This window comes from Cololabis saira, chromosome 1 (assembly GCF_033807715.1).
Source record: "Cololabis saira isolate AMF1-May2022 chromosome 1, fColSai1.1, whole genome shotgun sequence".
Lineage (NCBI taxonomy): Eukaryota > Metazoa > Chordata > Actinopteri > Beloniformes > Belonidae > Cololabis > Cololabis saira.
In genome coordinates, this window is record NC_084587.1 from 52,911,894 (window position 1) to 52,932,202 (window position 20,309).

The 20,309-nt window shown below is 40.9% G+C and overlaps 2 protein-coding genes across 3 annotated transcripts in view; one reads left to right on the forward strand and one right to left on the reverse strand.

Annotated features, from left to right (window-relative positions):
* The window catches only part of pold4 (DNA polymerase delta 4, accessory subunit), a 223,616-nt gene that overhangs the window by 141,495 nt on the left and 61,812 nt on the right, over positions 1 to 20,309 (reverse strand). The gene's annotated exons all lie outside the window — the stretch shown is intronic.
* The window catches only part of ero1b (endoplasmic reticulum oxidoreductase 1 beta), a 29,446-nt gene that overhangs the window by 2,411 nt on the left and 6,726 nt on the right, over positions 1 to 20,309 (forward strand). For both annotated transcript variants that reach the window (XM_061726332.1, XM_061726340.1), the window contains exons 2-12: positions 1,889 to 2,008; positions 4,475 to 4,558; positions 4,770 to 4,811; positions 8,370 to 8,452; positions 13,360 to 13,433; positions 15,374 to 15,494; positions 16,703 to 16,749; positions 17,853 to 17,864; positions 17,974 to 18,000; positions 18,940 to 19,032; positions 19,229 to 19,475. In XM_061726332.1, coding sequence (XP_061582316.1) covers positions 1,889 to 2,008; positions 4,475 to 4,558; positions 4,770 to 4,811; positions 8,370 to 8,452; positions 13,360 to 13,433; positions 15,374 to 15,494; positions 16,703 to 16,749; positions 17,853 to 17,864; positions 17,974 to 18,000; positions 18,940 to 19,032; positions 19,229 to 19,475 — 950 coding nt within the window. The remainder of the gene's footprint in view (positions 1 to 1,888; positions 2,009 to 4,474; positions 4,559 to 4,769; positions 4,812 to 8,369; positions 8,453 to 13,359; positions 13,434 to 15,373; positions 15,495 to 16,702; positions 16,750 to 17,852; positions 17,865 to 17,973; positions 18,001 to 18,939; positions 19,033 to 19,228; positions 19,476 to 20,309) is intronic.

A 20,309-nucleotide genomic window follows, 5' to 3' on the forward strand; every position in this document is an offset into this window, starting at 1 on the left:
GGCAGCATCTAAAAGTTTGGAGTGAATCATTTTTATTTAGTCTGAAATTTGATTTAGTCCTAAATTAAATTTACCTCGGAAATGTCAACCCTTTACTGTTTAATAAATGCACCCTGCTTCAGTTATCAGTGGATAATCATTTAGATAATTGTTAATTCAATTTGGATGAAAATAATTGTAATTATGACACACACCCCTAAATAATAGTGATAAACATCTGCTTACAGTGTAATGAGTTAATTACTACAGAATAATGAATTTAAATCATGTTACTTTGTGGTTAGGAGGGGAGTTTGCTTTGGTGGACACCACCCAAAAACCAGAAGTACATTTTCTTTTCAGTCCAAACAGTGGGTATTGTATTTGAGACCACAATCATCAGGTAACCGGTATTAAGAGCTAATGGGCGGTCTCTGTTTTTTCAATAGATTAAACCACTTGTTTACTCAGCATTAAAACTACAGTTAATGTTTGGGTACCTGGACTGTGGCTCCTCGTGCAGATTTACTTGTTTAAATAAACAACGAAAGCCTCCTCACTGGTGTTATTAAAACCCAACCTTGAAATGCATTTGTGCTGGTTAAACATGTCAGCAGCTAATGGCTGATCAGATTGCAAGTTGGACTCAGTTTAGGCCGTGTGGGTTCAAGAAACGCAGCTTAGTTTCGTGTCCTGCCACAGCAGTGGCGGATGTTTTATGCATGAAAGTGCAGGTGAGTGATGGCCTCCGGCTGCGAAAGTGGGGGAAGCTGGAAAAGCTAGAGCTGGGAATTAACACAGATGATGTGCACATGATGCTGGAGGAAAAAAAACGGTCTCAGTCCAGAGCTTTTAAAATACAAGTAAGCATGGTAGCAAACTAACTAACTACTTCACAGAGTCAGACGGACATAGCCTGACAGTCTGGTCCGGGGCCAAATCACCCACAGATGTTTATGTGCAGTTAGACCCAAACTGGCCCAGGTAATCTGCAGATGCTCCGCATTTCTGGCCTCCTGCTTAGACTTGAAAGTAATCAAAGAAGAAAAAGCCAATATCAACAAAAAAATCGTTCATCTCATTTGTAAAAGCAGGGGAGTTTACAGGCTGTATTTAATGTAGAAAGCTCTCAAATTCATTGCTTGACGTGGTACCAACTTGCTGCTCAGTTGTTTTTCAGTCACTTTGATAAGTGATGTAATAGGTCAAGCAGGAAAAATATGAACAAGTTCAAATGGGTCATATCGCTTCCTGTGGTAGTGGAGACTTCAGTCTTTTCTTCAATTACCCAATTGTGCCTGTATACGGAGACTGTAGTTCCGTTTATATAAAGCTTCAGTGGTAACACAGCCGTGCATGTGAATGTTTTTTATTTTGTTGCAGATACACAATAATGTTGCATGTTCTTTAAAAAAAAAACGTATTGGCAGTGGGGCATGTACGTTATCAGCCACTTGTTTTGTATTTTTTTTTCTTCTTCCGGTTAAAAATTCAACATTAAATAGTGATAGTTGCTGAACATTAATGTGCAGATTAAATCTTTTCAATCTGTATTATCTTTGTGTTGTTAAATAGATCTACATAATTTCCTAATTTCTACATTGTAAACATGTAGAAAGGTTGTCCTAAATAAATGTCAACAAGTATTATCAGAGAAGATGTTCTCTTTTCTGCTTTGTAAAATGACCAACAGCTGATTCTCTGAAATTCCTCTGCTGTGAAATAATTCCATAATAAGTTAGGAATGAGAAAATCTCACTTCATCATCAATAAAACATTAATCCTAATGATTTTGTATTCTTGACAAGTCTGTCGGTAAGACTTATAAATTCTAGTATGAAGCTATAAGGCTATGAAAAGCTTTTAGTGAGTTGTTGAAAGTGAATGGCATGTTTCTTCTCTCCTTCAGCTCACAGGAGTCCTGGACGACTGCTTCTGTGATGTCGAAAGCATTGACGTCTTCAACAACTTCAAGCTTTTTCCTCCCATCACGAAACTGACTGAGAGAGACTACTTCAGATACTACAGGGTAAGAGCTGCTTCTGCTGCGCCGCAGTCGGGTCGCTGCTCAACACAGATTACGTCTTGCCCTTTCTACAACTACATCAACTGAAATTAAAGTTGATGCAGTTAACAAAAGTCTGGTTCGTACTGGGGAAGGGTGAATGTGCAAGTCATTGCCCCGCATTTCTCAGTCCAATATTCTTGCACACACATTTTCAGTAGGGTGTAGGTTTTTCACCAGTTACAACTTGTTCAAACTCTTTATGTAATTGACAAAGAGGCTTAAGTTCCTGTCACAACTTGACAAACTTACCAGTATATGGAAATGTATAAGGAATTTTCCTAAAATGTTATTACACACTAAGCTATCAATGGTGTGTTTTTATATATATATATATATATATATATATATATATATGAGAAAGAACTTAGGGTTAGGTGAGTCGTGCCAATGAATGCTGTGCGTGTTGCCCGTGTTCACAATTTACGCCCAACAATAGTGTAAATTAACCATGGTGCACAGCAGAGTATCACCAATGATCAACTGTCGTAGCCTATGAAAAGGTTGTTGCTCAGAGCTGCACTAGACATTCCAGGAGTTACAGTATCAACATCACTGTCATGCTGAAAACATAGAATAATGCTGCAAAGAAGTCTCCTGGTTGTGGGTGTATACATGGACGCAAGGAGTATCGGTCATCCCCCACACCCTCACCCTCTGATGGAGAGGATGCAGGTTCCAATGCCTTCAGCTGGTGATTCATGCCAAACTGCGGTCGCCTTCAGATCCACGCTCTCACCCGCTCCTTTTCCTCTATTCACCTCTTCTTTGCCTGGCCTGTTGGCACGCAACTGGTGCAGTGTCAAATTGGTGAGGTCCTGGTGATGTTGGAGGACAGCTAGTACGTATTATTGTCCCACCCTTGTTAGATCATCTATCTCTTGGACATCTGGTCATCAGAGTCTTGAGGTTGGTACTGACGGGTTCCTCCTGTAATCGTTTATATACCAATCCCCATAAGTTCTGCCAATACGCCATTTTATGAAAGTTGTTAGTTGGAAACATGTTCATTAAGTCCTGTACTCGTCCTGAACATGTCAAGTAAGTCTACACACGTCAATAAGGGTTAGGGTCTGAGTTTGGTATGACTTATACATCAACGCACATTACTCACTGGTTAGAAGTAAGTTCTGGGAACCCTAAACATTAGCTCGATGTATTTTAATTTAGTAACTTAAGTACCTTTTGAGAGAGACTTCCAAATAATGTGTGTAAACGTGTCGACAATGACATAACTTATGGCTCGCGTATGCAGGATGTATGAACCATATGCTGGCAAACAAAGACATTTTGTGCATGGACAAAATATTTGCATGGCCTCGCTGTACTGCAGCGTATGCCAGTGTGCTTCATCATGCTCCTAGCTTGGTCAAAACCTACTCAACTTATTGGATGTGCACATATTATACGCTGGCTAAATCATCAATGTGTGATAGGACCTTTTTAGGTAGAAAAACAACTTAACAGTTTTACATTTATTTTTATGATGCATGGAGAAAAGGCTTTTTTTATTTATTTTTTTTTCCTTCTCATATTTACAAGATTAACAGCAGAAATGAAGGAAAACCCTTTGGTGAATCATTTATTTATTGGATAAGCATTCTTTACACATCACAAATGGCAACAGTCACTACAAATGGCACTAATGCTCTGCCAGAAAAGTCTACTGACTTCCTGTGCATCCTTGTGTATGGCAGTAGTGCTCACATGTATCTTGTGGTTTTTGCGGTTTTTCTTGCTGTTCAAATGCGTGTTTTGAATTTAGCTGACATGTTTCAGGTTGCATGCTAATAATGGGCATGTTACCTGGTCCATCGGCTGAGACGCACTCCTTTTACTGTGTGCTAAGGAGGAAAGGTCTGATTTAACTTTGGTTAACCAATACGAAAGTGTACGGTTCACTGAATGACCACAAGAGCCCGGCTCCCAAATGGAGTTAGTCTCCTTTGATCCCCCATGTTAAAATATACAACAATACAGACAAGAAGACAAACATTTTAAAAGCCTGGTACAAGAAACAGTTTTGGTCTCCAGAGCATTTGCTTTATATGGAGTGATGTCAAGAGTTGACTAACTGAATTTTGGGTTCTGCGTGTTGGGGAGGGAGCATTGCTTCCGTCATAGGTTGGGGAATTTTCAACTTTTCACTCCTAACTGACAGCGTCACTCAGTTAAATTGGAGCTACACTACACTGCTACTACGAGCCAATGAAATCTTACATGGGGGCAGGACGGTTACAAAGTACGCAGCTTATTTGTGCAGCGAGCAGAAAGATATTTGATTGGCTTGTTTATGGTGTGATGAAGACATGTCAGTAGCTCAATGACAATCAACGTTGCCGTATCTGTCCGGTGATGAGGGGACACCATCAAGGATCTGGTTTTTAAAACGTATGCATCAGTGACTTCATCCAGTTGTGTTTCCTACAGGTGAACCTGAAGCGACCGTGTCCTTTCTGGGCCGATGATGGACACTGCTCCATTAAAGATTGCCATGTGGAACCCTGCCCAGAGGTCAGAGGCTCCTTACACTCACACGGCATTAATACAGCCTACCATTTTGGACATTTTACCAAATAAATATCAGATTTCATAATGAGTTTCATTGTAGTTTGTCTCTAGTGAATGTAGGTTGTGCATATTATGTTGTCAAATGTACATATATTTATGCTGCTGTGTAGAAAACATTGTCTCCTATTTTTCGTATTATTTTTATATTTTACAGAGTCAGGTCCCTGTTGGCATCAAGTCTGGGAACTACAACAAGGTGAGACTAGCAGACAAATAAAAAGAATGAATGGGAAATGGTCCATCGATCGGGGCCTCTGATTGTTTACGTGGTACTCTTGGTACTATTGGTACATGGTAGCACTCACCTCATGCATATTACATGCCATGACTGGTAGGAAGAACAGCATGCAGAAGCCGAGCAGCCGTGAGTGAGTGCTAATCCCAGCAAGTTTTATTAGTGTAACAAATGAACTCAGTGTTTGTAAAGTGGAAGCAAAAAAGAAAAAGCTATTTTTGCGACAATTACAGCAACAACCAAACAAGAACAGTGGAGTTACTATTGGTGTGTCATTTCCTCAGTGGCCACAATTAAGAAAACAGAATGTACTGAAGACAGATGCCATGGTGGCTGTTTTTCTGTTGGACAGGGTATTGTCATTTTATCCGTTCACATATTGTTCAGGTTTGATGTCTTGTCACTCAGACAAAACACAGGGAAACCTGCCCATTGCTGGTAGATAGCCTTTCTGTATTGTGTAGTAACAGGAGTAGGATTTGTTTATGTATTCATGTATTCTGGACATGTGTCTATGGAGGTTGAAAGGAAGACTTTGAGCATTTTGGTTGTATACCTTCAAAATTACGTAATCTCTTTATTGCAAATTTTCCAATCGCCTACTCCACCTTTTAATTCCGTGGGGAAAAACAAACCTTTTTTTTCCATGCTGATTTTAACATTTCAACCCCATTTATCTGGCCTGCTGCTTCCGATTTCCTTCCTACGAACTATAGTCAACCACAGAAAATATAACTATTAAGGTAACCTTTGTTTTCCACTCCTGTCAGCCTTGACTGGTATCACTAATGTCATTTTCACCAGCAGAGCCAGGACTATCACAGTGAAGGAAAACGGGCTGTTGGATGTGTGCTCTGCTGGCATTATTTTTAGCTTCTTATTCTTAGTTACAGAAGTGGTCGTGCTCAGTGGTGATGCTCTTCTTTTTTCTTTTTCTTTTTTGCCACTTAACTAGACTTAATTCTAACTTGTTTTTAACACACTTATTTCAATCTAATTGCAATCCAGGTCAGTGAATTCCAATTCACTATGATATAATTTACTAAATACCATTTTGTCAGTTGTTGTTGCTAAACTCCTCGTAGGAGCAGGGATGTATTGTCTCACCATGTAGTGGGTGTCTGTGTGGAGGTGTGGGTGTGGAGGTGTGGGTGTGGAGGTGTGGGTGTGGAGGTGTGTCTGCGGAGGTGTGGGTGTGGAGGTGTGGGTGTGGAGGTGTGTCTGCGGAGGTGTGGGTGTGGAGGTGTGGGTGTGTCACTGGGGCAGAGTGGGTGACTGATTAATATCACCTGCACCTGCAGTGGATCAGTTTTGTTTGTAAGAGTCAGGGTGAGGCAGGTGTCTATATTTTCTGTTGACTGCAAAGACAATCTGAATACAAGGCTGACAGTCTAATTTCACGGAATGGAACAATAAAAACCCCATTGACCTGGCAGCACTGGCTTGTATTTTGCTTTGATCGAAGCGTGTCAGACAGATCCCTGCTTTCACTCTCTCAGTGACTAATTTAAGGTTGATAGTCACCAGCAACACTCCTTTTTGTGAAATAATAGTTGTATTACTAATTGTTAAGCTTGTTGTTCCTGCGTCCCTGATCAGACCTACAGTAGTTGACAGCAAACACTAGACAAACAAGCATGTGCTGGTCTGAGGGGTATTCCAGGAAGCGGGTTTAGTAAAAATCCTGAGTTTGTTAAGCCTGAGATGAGGGAAATCCGGAGTTTTCAGTTCCAGAAAGCGAGTTAACTCAGACTCTGAGTCAGTTACTACGGCAACTGAGCCTCTGAACCTAACCTGCTCGCTAGCAGGTTTACTTCAATAAAGCCTGAGTTTCTCTCTGTCTCCTCCCTCAGTGGCGTCAATTCAGCCAATGGGCCTTTACGCAATACACATCTGTTTTCTGCACCCCGGACAGGAAGTGGCAGAGAAAGCAGAAAAGGCGTATCTGACAAACGCAACGTATTTTATTCACTATGTCAGTGCAATAATATCACAGGGACATCCCAGTTTAACTTCAAACAGTTAAAGTCCAAATGCAAAAAGGAGAGGGAGGGAGCAGAAGACAGAAATATTTCGCTTAAACAGGTTTATAAGAGGGTAGGGTGATTTGATATCTTACCTTAAAATGAACTTGCATAATTAATCCATCAGTGGCTAACAGCCTCGTTAATATCTTCTGCTGCTGGGGCAACATTGGACCCATCACTTGCCTTCTTTCTTTTTTTTTTTAAATTGCGTGGTTGTCTGCTTCCTTTTCATTTTTGTAAGTTAGTAACACTGCAGAGCGCGCTAAAAACCAGATTGATAGCGACCACTGTCTTCAGGGACGCTGGGACATCACATTCAAGATATGAGATAAGATATGAAATGTATAAAAAAAAAACATTTCCATTTTCCCCTGAAGCCGAGGTGTGGCGGCTGCCCCTGATCTAAATGACAATAACATTTCATTCAATACCATTCCACCACTGTTTTCATCAGTAATATTAAAAGACAGTGTGCTTAAATGTTAAATGAATACTGCATTCAAACTTACACATTGACTGCAGCAACTTTCTCCCACGCCAATTCTCTCCTCGTGTTTCGTGTCTTTTTTCCGAGATTTTCTCTCATACTCGCCATATGCACGTATTAACACTTCTAACTCCAGTGGCGTGAAGTATGTGGATCTTCAGATGCAAACAAATGTTTCTTCAAAGGGATTTTGTAAATTGAAATGTTAAATAAAGTTTAAAAAAAAAAGAAAAAGTATGTTGCTCTTTTGTGTCGCCGGTTGCCATGGTGAATCCTTGTATCAGGGCTCTACTGATGATGGCTTTTTATTTCCCTCACGCACGCGCTTAGCTCGAGCTTAACAAACTCAGAGTTGATTGAACTAACTCATATCCGCTGTTCTGGAACCTAAAACTCCGACTTTCCTATCTCAGGATAAGTTTGTTGAACCTGCTTCCTGGAATACCCCTCTGGTCTGTCACTGTTTCCTGGTTCTTTTTCCAGTGTTTTTATGTGTTCAATCTCATTGTGATGATTTGCATGTCATCTCCATATTTCCATACACTGACTATTTGTATGAGGCTTGCAGTGCTGCTGTTTATTTGCATGTATATTTACATTCGTAGGGCAGTAAGCTCACTCTGGGGTGACACAAACCTCACTCTCAAGCTGAGTTTTCATTTATAGTGTACGTCAGCTCTTCCTGCCTATGTGAGATACACCATGTAGTCATATTTGTGTCCCTCTGCTGGGCTTCCCTTACCTTTCTTTTATCAAACTAGTATTGCTTAATAGATTTAGGAGCAAACATAAACATGGGACTCTGTGTTGGATCCCACTTAGTGTTTTGCACCGACTTAAGTGTGTCAGGATATGAAAGATGTTTGCTCGTTTAATGTTCAGCTGAAGCAAAAGAGACGCTGTGTTGCATAAAGTGCAGAAAAGATGATCTGAAATGTGTGAAGAGATCATAGTTGTATCATTAAAATGCCATACTAACATGCCACACCTTCCTCTGTGTGTCAGTACTCCCAGGCAGCCAACTCTGTGTCAGACATGGTGGAGTGTGAACAGGCCAAAGAGCTGGGGGCCATCAACAGCACCCTGAGGTGAGACAGCCGCTCTTCTACTGTTTCCCTTATCTGTCAGTTGCAGCAGATCATTTTATCAATGCAAAGTGGTATAAAAGAACTGGTGAACACTCATACATTTACAAAAGTCCTACAAGCAGCTGCAAGGTCTTTGACGTGAAGAGCTTAAAGCTGCAGATTGACCTTACCTGATCCTATTGTTGCAAAAAAAACAGCAAGAATTTGAAGGACTCAAAAGCTGATGATCTTGTTTGACTTGAAATCTAAAAATAACTCTGAGGGAAGAGAGAATGTCCTTCTGAAGCCTTCCACTTTCCACTCACACGTCAAGACTGATGAGAAACAAGGGCCGGCTGTCTTTTTTTTCTATGTCGAACTGTTCTCCGACAAAGATGAGGAATATATCTTAAGGCATTTCTGAAATATCGTGCAAGTTTTTTCTGTGCAAGCACAACCTACTCCTGCACTTAACAAAATGTTTGCAAGCTTCTGCATGTAGCTTGTTGAAGTTTTAAGACTTGATTCCATTTGAAGCAAATTCTTTATCGCTTTTAGTTCATCTCCACATCTGTACACGGCCCACAGTTGCAGTTGACGAAACGAGATATAGATAGATAGATAGATAGATAGATAGATAGATAGATAGATAGATAGATAGATAGATAGATAGATAGATAGATATTGTCTCTGTTGCTACATACAGTCACCTTAACTTAACAAATAATTTTCTTTCTTTTCAAAATATAAGTTTCAATTTCATTTCAAGGAATATGTGCTTATTTTCCTGGTCGTCTCTTGTAACAACTGAATATTGCTTCAATAGACTATGGCACATGACAGTACAGTCAAGTAAGAGACTTAAGAAAGAGATCAATATAAAGAAAAAGAGACAGACCAAGCAACAGGGTGAACAAGAGTAGATTTAGACTTTTTCTATGACTTCATCTTAGAAACAGCTTAATCTCTGCACCAATAAGGGGGCTGACGGCTAAAAATTGTGAAAGATTCTTTGCTGCTTTAAATACATTAAAAAATGGACACCTCATCTTCCTGGCTTTGACTGAAATTAAGGTAAATACAACCCCAGATTAGGATGTGACATATTTTCCTGGTTATTATTTAACAGAAATTAAACCAAAATGCAGAACCAGTGTAAAAGTTTGAACAAGGTATAAGTCCGTTCATGTAGTAGCTTCAGAGTTGTAGCGTTGGTGGTGTTTGAGGCTATCCCACCTGATGTTGGCTGAGAGTCCATATCATAGTTGTTTCTATGGTATGTCACTGCTGGACCAGTATACAGTACACACTCCATACTACTGTGTAAGGGCAGTATTGTGTAGTTTTGACAAATGAGAATGAAACTCACTTCTGTGGTTAATTTAGAAACATCACGAACATCAACATTGCATCACCACTTCCGCTATCGTTCTGTGAGGAAGGCCACACATACAAGAGGACCGTCTGCAAACACACAGGAATAAAATGCCCCAGGCCTGGTAGACAATTGCTCTTGTATATTGCATATACATTTCTAATTTAAGGTAAATACTATACCCTTTTCTACAAAAGTAAGACAATTCTGGAGGTTGTAAATGAGGTGTCTGAGAGGTTTTGGTCAAAACACTGCAACAATCACTGTTTACAGGCTCTGGTTCACCCTGTATCAAGTCTGGTTTATTGTTCCTAAATTCGAGGAAGGGGAACCCTGTTTGCTCGCCACTGCCGTCAACATTTCCATTGTTACAAGTTGGCTAAAGCTTGCAAAAAAGGAGGAAGCCCACACAAACATCAATTTAAAAAAACAAATTAATATAAGAAAAACAGGGTCAAGGGCCCTGATTTGTCAATGGTGGATGAACACTAAACATGTACATTTTACATTCAATATAAACTGTTCTCACTTAAACAAACATGTTTAGGGTATTAAGGTTACCTCATCTAGACGGCCATGGACCCAAAAGACACTGTCTTGTCGCGTTTATGCACAAAAATAACAAACTAAAACAATAAACCAACAAGCCCCCGTGAGGACAACGTTGCTTATACCTACCAGGAAAAGTAACACGGGAAGTAACCACTGCCTGTGCTCCACACCAGGAAATACTGTTCAACTAGCCAGGGCTACACACAACTCCAGCTACACAGAATTTGTGGAACTTCCTCTAAACACTTCCACTGAGTGTTTAGTTAACCATCCCAGATACAACGTTCCCAGACGAGCCCCCATTTGTTACAAGCTGGCTCAAGCTTGCAACAAAGGAGGAAGCCCACACAAACATCAATTTAACCTTTTATTTTCCCATAAACCAAATTAATATAAGGTTTGACAAATCTTAAGCAAAAGAGTGGAGATCAGTAGTACTCCTACACCTACAGGCCTCCAGAAAACACAGTCAGTACACAAACCAACACAAGGGCATCCTCAGGGTCGTCACACCATTTAGAAGTTCTGTGCTGAGTGCCACGAAGCAATTCTCCACCAAAACGCTAGGGCGTGTTGAGTCTTAGAAGAACCTTTCTTTGAGATCACATGAAAGTCATTGGTTGCGTGTTGCCCTTTCAGCTTTGTTTTTCTATGGGAGGGCCATGTTGGAGTTGAAACAGACTGATTAGGAACAGCAAATGCTTCTATCGCAAATGTTTACTCGTAAATGAAAGGGAAATCGTGCAAAAGGTGGTCTGTGAAAGAGTCTAGCAGCAGAAGGGATACAGCGGAGAAGGTGCTGGAAGTGATGCTAGATTTGCCTAAAACCAAATATCGAAAAGGAAATCCTGTAATGGAAACGGCACCAATTCGAAATAACTATCAAATATCAGATAATCTCTTTTTTGCTTCCAGGATGTGATTTTTCAGGCGATTCGATAATCCACTTATTTGCAAAAGTGCAATGGAAACACTTTTTTTTTTTTTTTTTTTTGTTATTTCCACACCTCTCGTAGGGCTGGATCTGCCGAATCCGGTTAATCTATCCATCCACTTTCTACCGCTTATCCATTACCGCGGGGGCAGCAGTCTTAGCAGAGATGCCCAGACTTCCTTCACCCCAGACACTTCCTCCAGCTCTTCCGAGGGGAGTCCGAGACGTTCCCAGGCCGGCGCTTTTACACTGGCACCTACTCGGCCCCGACTCGACTCGCCACGCCTGTCGAATAAAATTATCAAGAAGCCGCGAGTCGCTCTTTCGCTGATTTCCGCCAGCAACGCTTTTTTTATTTTTATTTTGTTTGTCTCGGCGCTGCTGAAAGTCAGCTGGAGCCGTGAGCAGCTATGAAGTGACAGAGCTCTTAGTGGATCTGGTCGTTCCTTATCGCCGTCTAGATCCCTTTTTAATCTCTCTCCTCAGCACCAGGTTTATGAACATCTGCACCTCAGAGTTGGATCAGAAACAGACTTTTACTGCCGTTGCCTGTCGAATAAAATCAACAAGAAGCCGTCAGAGTCGCTCTTTCTCTGATTTCCTCCTCCTGACTCAGACGTCTGACTCCAACCCCCGACCAATCGGTGGCCTGTAGTGTGATGATGTCAGATACAGCCGACTCAGCCACTTAGAACCTCGGCAGAATAGTTACAGAAAAGTATCTACTCGGCACGTTAGACCCCGAGTGGAAAAGCGCAAAACCGAGCTAGTCTGGCTGAGTAGGTACTAGTGTAAAAGCGCCATAAGCGAACATTCAGCGTCCTGCGGAGGAAACTAATTTCGGCCGCTTGTATCCGCGATCTTATCCTTTCAATCATTACCCAAATTTCATGACCATAGGTTAATCTTGTGTGATGAAAATCAGTTTTCCAGCTGTTTTTTGCCTCATTAGTACGATGTAGTTGTGCTGTAACACGACTCAATCCTCTGAATAATCATTGAACGGTCATCTGCTGCCTTCATCATTGGGCCAGTTCTCAACAGCAGTAGCGAGAATGGCGATAATTTAAGACTAAAGGTTTTTTAGTCTTTAGTCTTAGTTTAATCTTCTTCAACGTTGAGATTGTGTTTTTCGTTTTTTTGCAGAGAAGTCTCGTAGGAGAGTTACGAGCATTACGCTTCTTTGAAAAACAGAGTTCAGTGTAAACACCGACCCCATGCAGCGCCACCTTTATCAGACTTTCAGAGATTTGATTTTCTTTTGTGCAAAAGTGTAATTGAAACGCAACTGACGTGTAGTCAGAAACTTTTGCACATCAGAGAGACAGAGCTCTGCGGAGGGGGGTTCCCGCCATCAGAGAGGTTCTGTGTCGCGACACTGTCAATTTGACAGAGACGATAAATTAAGCTTAAACTGCCCTTTTCAGATCAGCAGTATATATATATATATATATATATATATATATATATATATATATATATATATTAAATAAATGCAATGCAAATGAGACGTTTCTGCACTTTGAGTCCAAGTGGGAACATTCCCACAACTTTCTGAATCAGGAACTCTTGTGTGGATTAACACAGTTGGTTATTGTAAGAAGTCCTGGTGTGACGTAGAAACTTCTCATTGGCTCAGTTTTATCACCTTAGCAGGGACAGTTTGCTCTACTTAAACTTGAGTGGTTTAATATTTTTTTTTATGGTCTGGTTGGTGTCCTAGGCTACATATTCTCTCACCTCACTTCCTCGGTTGCTAAGCAACTTTATAATTAACAGAATAAAGTCTTCCTTTACTGCAGCTATAACATCTGTCATGTTTGTAACCAGAATATTTTCTCCCAGTAGATTATAAGAGTTGGTTTAACTCTTGTCATCTTTTCATTTCTTATTTATGATTTATTTGTAGGTATTTTTCCTGGTATATCATGTCCCAGCTATTCACAAAAAACAGAATTTTCAATAAGTTTATTTTGTCATGTTCTTAAAAATGCATTCTGAGAGTATGCTAAACTCCACTGTCTCCATGCATGTGATGTATGAAGTTTGTATTGTCCCCTGTCCCAGTAACCAGAGTAAAGTGGCCTTCGCTGATTGGGCGAGACACGACGACGCTCAGGATCACTTCTGTGAGCTGGACGGTGAGGATCTTTTTATTCTGAACGCAGACCTGTCTTTAAGCCAGCTTTACTCGCTGGACAAGATTAGCTCTCCTGCAAATAAAAACTCTAATTAAAACCCCAATTTGCATTTTATTTATTTATCTTTTATATCTTAGGAGCTCATGACTGTTGGGAATCTACTATGAATAACAATAAAAGAATAGATGAACCAAGGTGCAACCTGAATTAAACTGAGTGGTTATTGATTTTTGTGGCACTAGGGGCCTTTATTGGGAAAGTAGGTTGACGGGAACGGGGAGACGTGCAGTAAAGAGCGACAGGCCGGGACTCGAACCCGCGCTGCCTGCACGAGGATAAAGTCTCTGTAAATGGCGCCCTATTAACCCTGTGAGCTATCTAGAGCCTGATGTGAGTAGGGTTGTCCCGATCAGGTTTTTTTTAGCTCCCGATCCGATCACTTGAGTTAGAGTATCTGCCGATCAGGATTTTTCCCGATCCGATCAGTTTTTTTGGCTCCCGATACAATTCCGATACTTTTTCCTGATCAGATACATTTTGGCAATGAATTAAGTAATAAAAAAACAGATTACTAAAACCCAAATTGTCCCAAGTTTATTTTATTGTCCATTCTCTCCAACATGGACATATATTTATTTTCACTGACTGCATCATTGGATCAAAACAAAGCGTATCAGCACTGGTGCCACAAAATGTATAAACATGAAGTTGTAAACTAAAACAAAAAGTGCAAAATAGTGCAATAACACAGTCACAGTGGATAATAGTACCACAAAAAAAGTGTATTTACAGTTCTACATGTTTAACCTGACAAAAAGTGCTTTGGTCTTTAAAGTCGGCGTGGCTTTGTTTTGGGAATGTTGCTTTGCTTTCCCACTGAACATGTCATGATTTGGCCCCGGACAGCTCGGTTGGGGGAGCGGGTGCAGGTGCCACAGGGTCATCAATCTTTGGTGCTTCCTTTCTTTTTTCTCTGGCTTCATAGTTTAAAAAGACGATAGAGCTCTTCTTTTAGCATGGTCTCTTGTTTGTTTATCTGTAGCTCGGCCCGGTTGTCAGTCGGCAGCAAAGCACATCCGCCTCGTGTTTATTTGCTTGTGTTGGACCAGGCTGTGTGAATACACTGATGACACAATATGCCGAGAGCGTAGAGAACAACTACCATTTCATTTTGAATGATGCAACACAAGTCTGAAGTTACTGATGGTTTTGTATATTTTTTTTTCTTCAACATTTCACTGGACTGGAACATCAGGATTTTTACGATTAACAGAAAGGACCCACTAACACACATGAGTTGTGTGTAAACCAGCAGACGTCCTCTGGACTGACTGATAACACGTCCTGATCGGTGGAGCTGGAGGCACCGGCCGTGACTGTTTAAAGGGGACCTATTATGACATCTAATACCTATTTTAAACAGGCCTGAATGTCTTAAAAACAAGCTTTTGATTTATTTTTTTTGCTAAATAAATAAAAGAAATTCAGCCTCTGAGGAATATCTTTATCTTCCCATTCTCTAACCTCATTATCTATGAGTGATTCTGAGTGGGCGGGGCTATGATAATGAGGCTCTGTGCTGATTGGCTGCCTGAATGACGCGATACACCGCTACGAAAAAATGGTGGAAGCTCCGGCTGACGGAGTTAGTTGTGGGCGTGGTTTCACGCATCGGCGGCCAAACTATGTAAATCACATTTTGGTTACGTAACGACGGGAGCAGAATCTTATTGGCTCGTAGAAGTCACATCACACTGGACGGCTCATCCGGGCGGCTGTACAGACACTGCAGAATTTGGTTTCTTTCCTCCTTCTCTGAGTTGGCAGGCTGAGGGGAGACCACTTTATATATGTTAAAGCAAGAAAAAACCTGTTTTTCATAATAGGTCCCCTTTAAGCTTTTGTATTTCCAATGCTTGAGCTGTGTGTGTGGGTTTCAGATGAGACCTCTCCGGATGCTGAGTACGTGGACTTGCTCCTGAACCCGGAGCGCTACACCGGCTATAAGGGCCCGTCTGCCTGGAGAGTCTGGAACAGCATCTACGAGGAAAACTGCTTCAAGTGAGTGACGATCACGCACGGACACAGACGGCTGTCATTGATAAACTCTGGTTACAGGAAAATATTTGAATAACTAAGTTTATTAACTCCAGCAAAGTGCATTACTAGAGAATGAACAAGAATCTCAGTTCAAACCTTGGAAACCAGTATCAGTATAAACGCACCATCCGCTTCACCCTCAACACAGATTATCAGTGCTTGTGTTAGTGGTATCGACACGGTACTTTCCAGCTAATGATGAACCAATTTCCACAAAAGCAGATTTCCCCATCTTTGTGTTGAAGAAAACATTAAAAGTCTCGGTGTTCAGTGCATATGAAAGGTTACAGTAACAAGATTAGTCCACACACGGCCACAAAAAAGCAAAACACACCTTGTGTCAAGATGTCAAGGTTCCTAAGTCAGCCGTCCAACCAAGGAAGAAAAGCCCTGCACGGACAGCTTGTTCCATACAGTTTATTAATAGTTATGATGTGAACATTCCCATTAAAAGGAGAACTTGAACTCAAGCGCTGAGGATGATTTAAGGCTCCTCCCACTTTATCTCAGTCAAAAGAGAAGAAACAAATCGTGGATTCATCCATTCTGGTTATTGAGAACGAGGAGTTTCTCCAGCCGATAAAAGAGGTGATCAGGATTGTTTTGCCATGTATTTCTGGGTATCAGTGGTGTCAGTTTGACTGTCTGCTGGGGTCCTGGAAGTACGCATTTAAAAATAAATCAAGTTCTGTAATCAAGTAGATAGTTTTTTCCTTACATTGTGTATCATGACATATTTAGTGCTGTTAGACGAAGTCCGTTAGTTTGCCTGATGCCATTCTTGTTTATGCTGCTTCCACTTCTGGGGACTGTGAGCAGCCAAATATCTTTCCAAAAGCAGAAGACGGAAGTAAAATATGCAGAAAATGAAATAAACATTTAATAAATAAATATTTCATCACAAAAAAAGGAAATACGGATTAAGTTTGCAGACCTATATTTGTTGTCGTGCATAAGGGAGAAGTGTCACACAGATGTGAACACGGGCAGCAGCAACTGAACAGCAAAAGTATCATGTTGGTCCAAATGACAACTCAAAGTGAAGTTTAAAGGGTCAGTTTTTTGGTTTTGTGTGTGCGGGGAGAGCATGTTTGCTGCCTGACGGGAGCTACGTGTTCTTTATGGGAGAAGAAACTACTCTGCTAAAATGTTTGTTTTTGTGTTGGCAGGCCGAGATCAGTGTACCGACCTCTGAACCCTCTGGTTCCCGGCAGAGGTGAGTGTCCCGTATCAACATCTGCTGCCTTTCACATCGTTGAGTGTTTAGAAAGCAGCAGGTTCATGTTCACGGTCCAGTTTAAACATAATGACATCTAATAAACGAGCAAACAGGTCACACATAGCTTAACAAAGAGTAATGCATTCAGTTTTTCATGTTATTGATTTTGTGTAAATGTTATAGATGAACAGTTTATTTTCCTTGACTAAAAGTATAAATTTCAATGTCTAACCATTAAAAAAAAAGTGATAAAAAAATGTAAATTCCAGATATTCTGTGTTTCGCTCAGCTCCCACACATCCTGGCCGCTGCGTTCTGCTCGTGTGCAGAACTAACTTACTAACTTACTCCTATTTAAATGTTGTTACTTTAGTAGTTATAACCATCATTATAATGATAAGCTAAGACATATGCAAGATTGCTACATAATACATTTCAGGTATCGACACACTGTTTCCTCCCACGTCTCATTTATGTCTGCTTGTTTGCACCAGAGGATCATATTGGCCAAACTGATTGGCACTGAGTAGTTTTTGTTTGTTAGGAAATGTTTAATCTTTAAAGTATTTATTTATTTATATAGTCATTTATATATTTATTTCCCATCAGTAAGCATATCATGGTGATGCAGTCATGGGGGGGACATGTTGTGGAAGTGTTTCACTGTGAGACTAGACTAGGAAAAAAAAAGTAAATTGTACAGCCTGCAAGATAGAGAATAACCTGTGGAGTAAAAACACGAAGCAAAACATTTGAGACAACAATCTTATCCGACATTTGAAACCGCATCACCCCAGTGAACATGCTCAATGTCAGGAAACTAACAAAGGTGAAGAGGCTAAAGGTAAAGCAGCAGAGCAGAGAGCCTGCAGCCTCCGCTGTCTCTTCTTATTCATTAAGTCAATGTATGGGTTGATTATAGCTCCAAGGAAGAACATTGGAATTGGTCAAAACTGGTACTGGCAGTTCAGATCTTCAAGAAAATCAAAAACCCGATTTGGCAAAGAAAATTACATTTCAAGTGTTTTATATCTTTGTGTTTTTTATTAAAGCAAAACTAACATTTCTGCTCTCTCTTCTCCCTGGTGCTTTGTGTTTAGGGGACGATGATGGTGAGTGAAACACAAGTGCTGCCATTGGAATTTCTTTTCAGTTGTGTTGAGAAATAACCTACAATATGTCTTGTTTCTTCTTCTTTCATTTCCTGCTCTCGCATCCCAGGAGAAGGTTTCTACAACTGGCTAGAAGGTAACCGTCACCTGCGTCTCTACGCGTTTGCTTTCAAAGACTTCTCTGATACATGACGGGTTTAATAAAAAGAAAAAGGAATTTCTTTTTGACCAAAGATCTCCAAAGAAGAAAAAAGTCATTATCTTTATTTATTCACTTTTTAAGAATTGATTATTGCAGTTTCAGACGTCAGTTATGTACGGAAGAGTAATTATTAGGGCCATGCAGGAGAAACAATATTTGAGAGGGGAAGATTTTTTTTTTTATTTTGCACTTCGAGAAAAAGGTTGAAATGTCGAGATTAATGTTGAAATACAATTTCAAGAATAAAGTCGAAATTTCGCCTTTTTCCTCAACTTTTCAACTGTATTCATGAAATTTTGTCATTAATCTCGACATTTCGACTTTTTTCTCGACATTCAAGTGCATAATGAAAAAAAATCTTCTTCCTCTAAAATACTATTCATATTTTTCTCCTGCCTGGCCCTAATACTCTTCCGTAGTTATGGTATGTAACAAAAATGATAAATTGGCAATCTGATTAATTTGTAACAAGTAAAGGGCGATTTAACGTGACTATTAGGCCTACAAGTCTCTAAGGAAAGTACTTCCAAAGCCATTGTGAGATGTTTCCAGTTAGCAAGATGACCTAAATCGTGAAATTATCTCTTTTCATTGATCTGAGATAAACGTATGGGGAAGTCACGTTTCCGTTAACCTCAGATTTCCACAAAGGAAAACCTGTAACGGAAACGCCTCTAATGAAAAAAAACTGCAGAATATCGCAGAAACCTGTTCAGGCTTTCACCAGGTGGTTTTTCAGACGGGTCACTAATCCAGTTTATTTATGGCACAAGTGTAATGGAAATACTTGAGAAGCAGTAGAAACTGAGATTATTTATTATTCCCTCTGACTGATGCTCTTAGTGACTTAGGTGGTTTTAATTTTGCTTCCAGGTCTGTGTCTGGAGAAAAGAGTTTTCTACCGACTCATCTCTGGCCTTCACAGCAGCATCAACATCCACCTGTGTGCCGAGTACCTGCATGATGGTATGACTCAGCAACACCACAAACCTCCCAGCTTTTTGGTTTACACCTCAGAGAGTAGAGCACGTTCCACTTGCCTTTTATTAAAATTAGGTGGACAGGAATGGCGCTTTTCCACTAGTACTTACTCAATCCCACTCGAGTGTTTAATAGTTGATTATTTAAGATGAACGTGTTGTGTCGTTGTTGTCTGTGACAGAGGGCTGGGGCCGGACCATGTGGGGTCCAAACATCCAGGAGTTTCGTCAGCGCTTCGACACGGCAGAGACCAAAGGTGAAGGCACCCGGCGGCTGAAGAACCTCTACTTCCTGTATCTGATCGAGCTGCGGGCTCTCTCCAAGGTGGCGCCGTACTTCGAGCGGGCCTTTGTCAACCTGTACACCGGAAATGCTCAGGAGGACGGAGACACCAAAGAACTGCTGCTGCAGATCTTCAAGGTCATCAAGTAAGGGATCCTCGTGAGCTGGACACACAAACGCACACACAGCGGCAGGTTCTTGGTACCCTAATGCTGGATTCACACAGAAAGCGTCAAAAATCCCCTGTGGCGGCTCAGGACGTCTGCGTCGCGCTGCAACACCTGTCGACCCCTGCAGAGGGCAGGGCTTTCAAGCTGCGCTGCAGAACTGGAGGAACAAAGCGCATATAACAGACACATGGATCACACTTTAGAAAGCCTTCTTTATATTTTAGAGTTATTCCTGCATAGATAAGAGAGAGTTTGTTGCTCCTTAACCAGGTTGGTCCTGGATCAACAGCAACTATCGTTGGTCCCGGTGAAGCTGCAGTCTGTCTGCGGTGAACACTGACACACTGGGTCGGAGCAGATTTGGTCATAATGTTTAAACCCGTGCTTATTAATCATAAAACACAGTTTAAATTATTTTGCGTTGGATCGATGTAGCAAACAAAATAGTTCAGACCATCCAGCTCCTCAACCATCAGTTACATGTTTCACATGAGCAGTTCAGGTAAAAACGGCAGTCAAATCAGCAAAAATGTCAGTTTGCTGGATGAAATATATTAATTCCTGATAAAATAAGTGTGTTAGTGCACAGCTCTGCTCATGTGTGCATGTGAATGAGTGTACGTTTGTGTGTACATTAAAGTACAATCTGCATTGAGGCTTCTTGCTTCAGGAATCCCGGTCTATGATTGGACGCTGCCTCGGCGTCACCGCTGCTCATTTGCATAAAGTTGAGATTTTTCAACTTCAAATTGACGCTCTGGACGTATCCAACACGCTGCTCCGACGCCTCTCGCAGCGCTTTCATAGAAA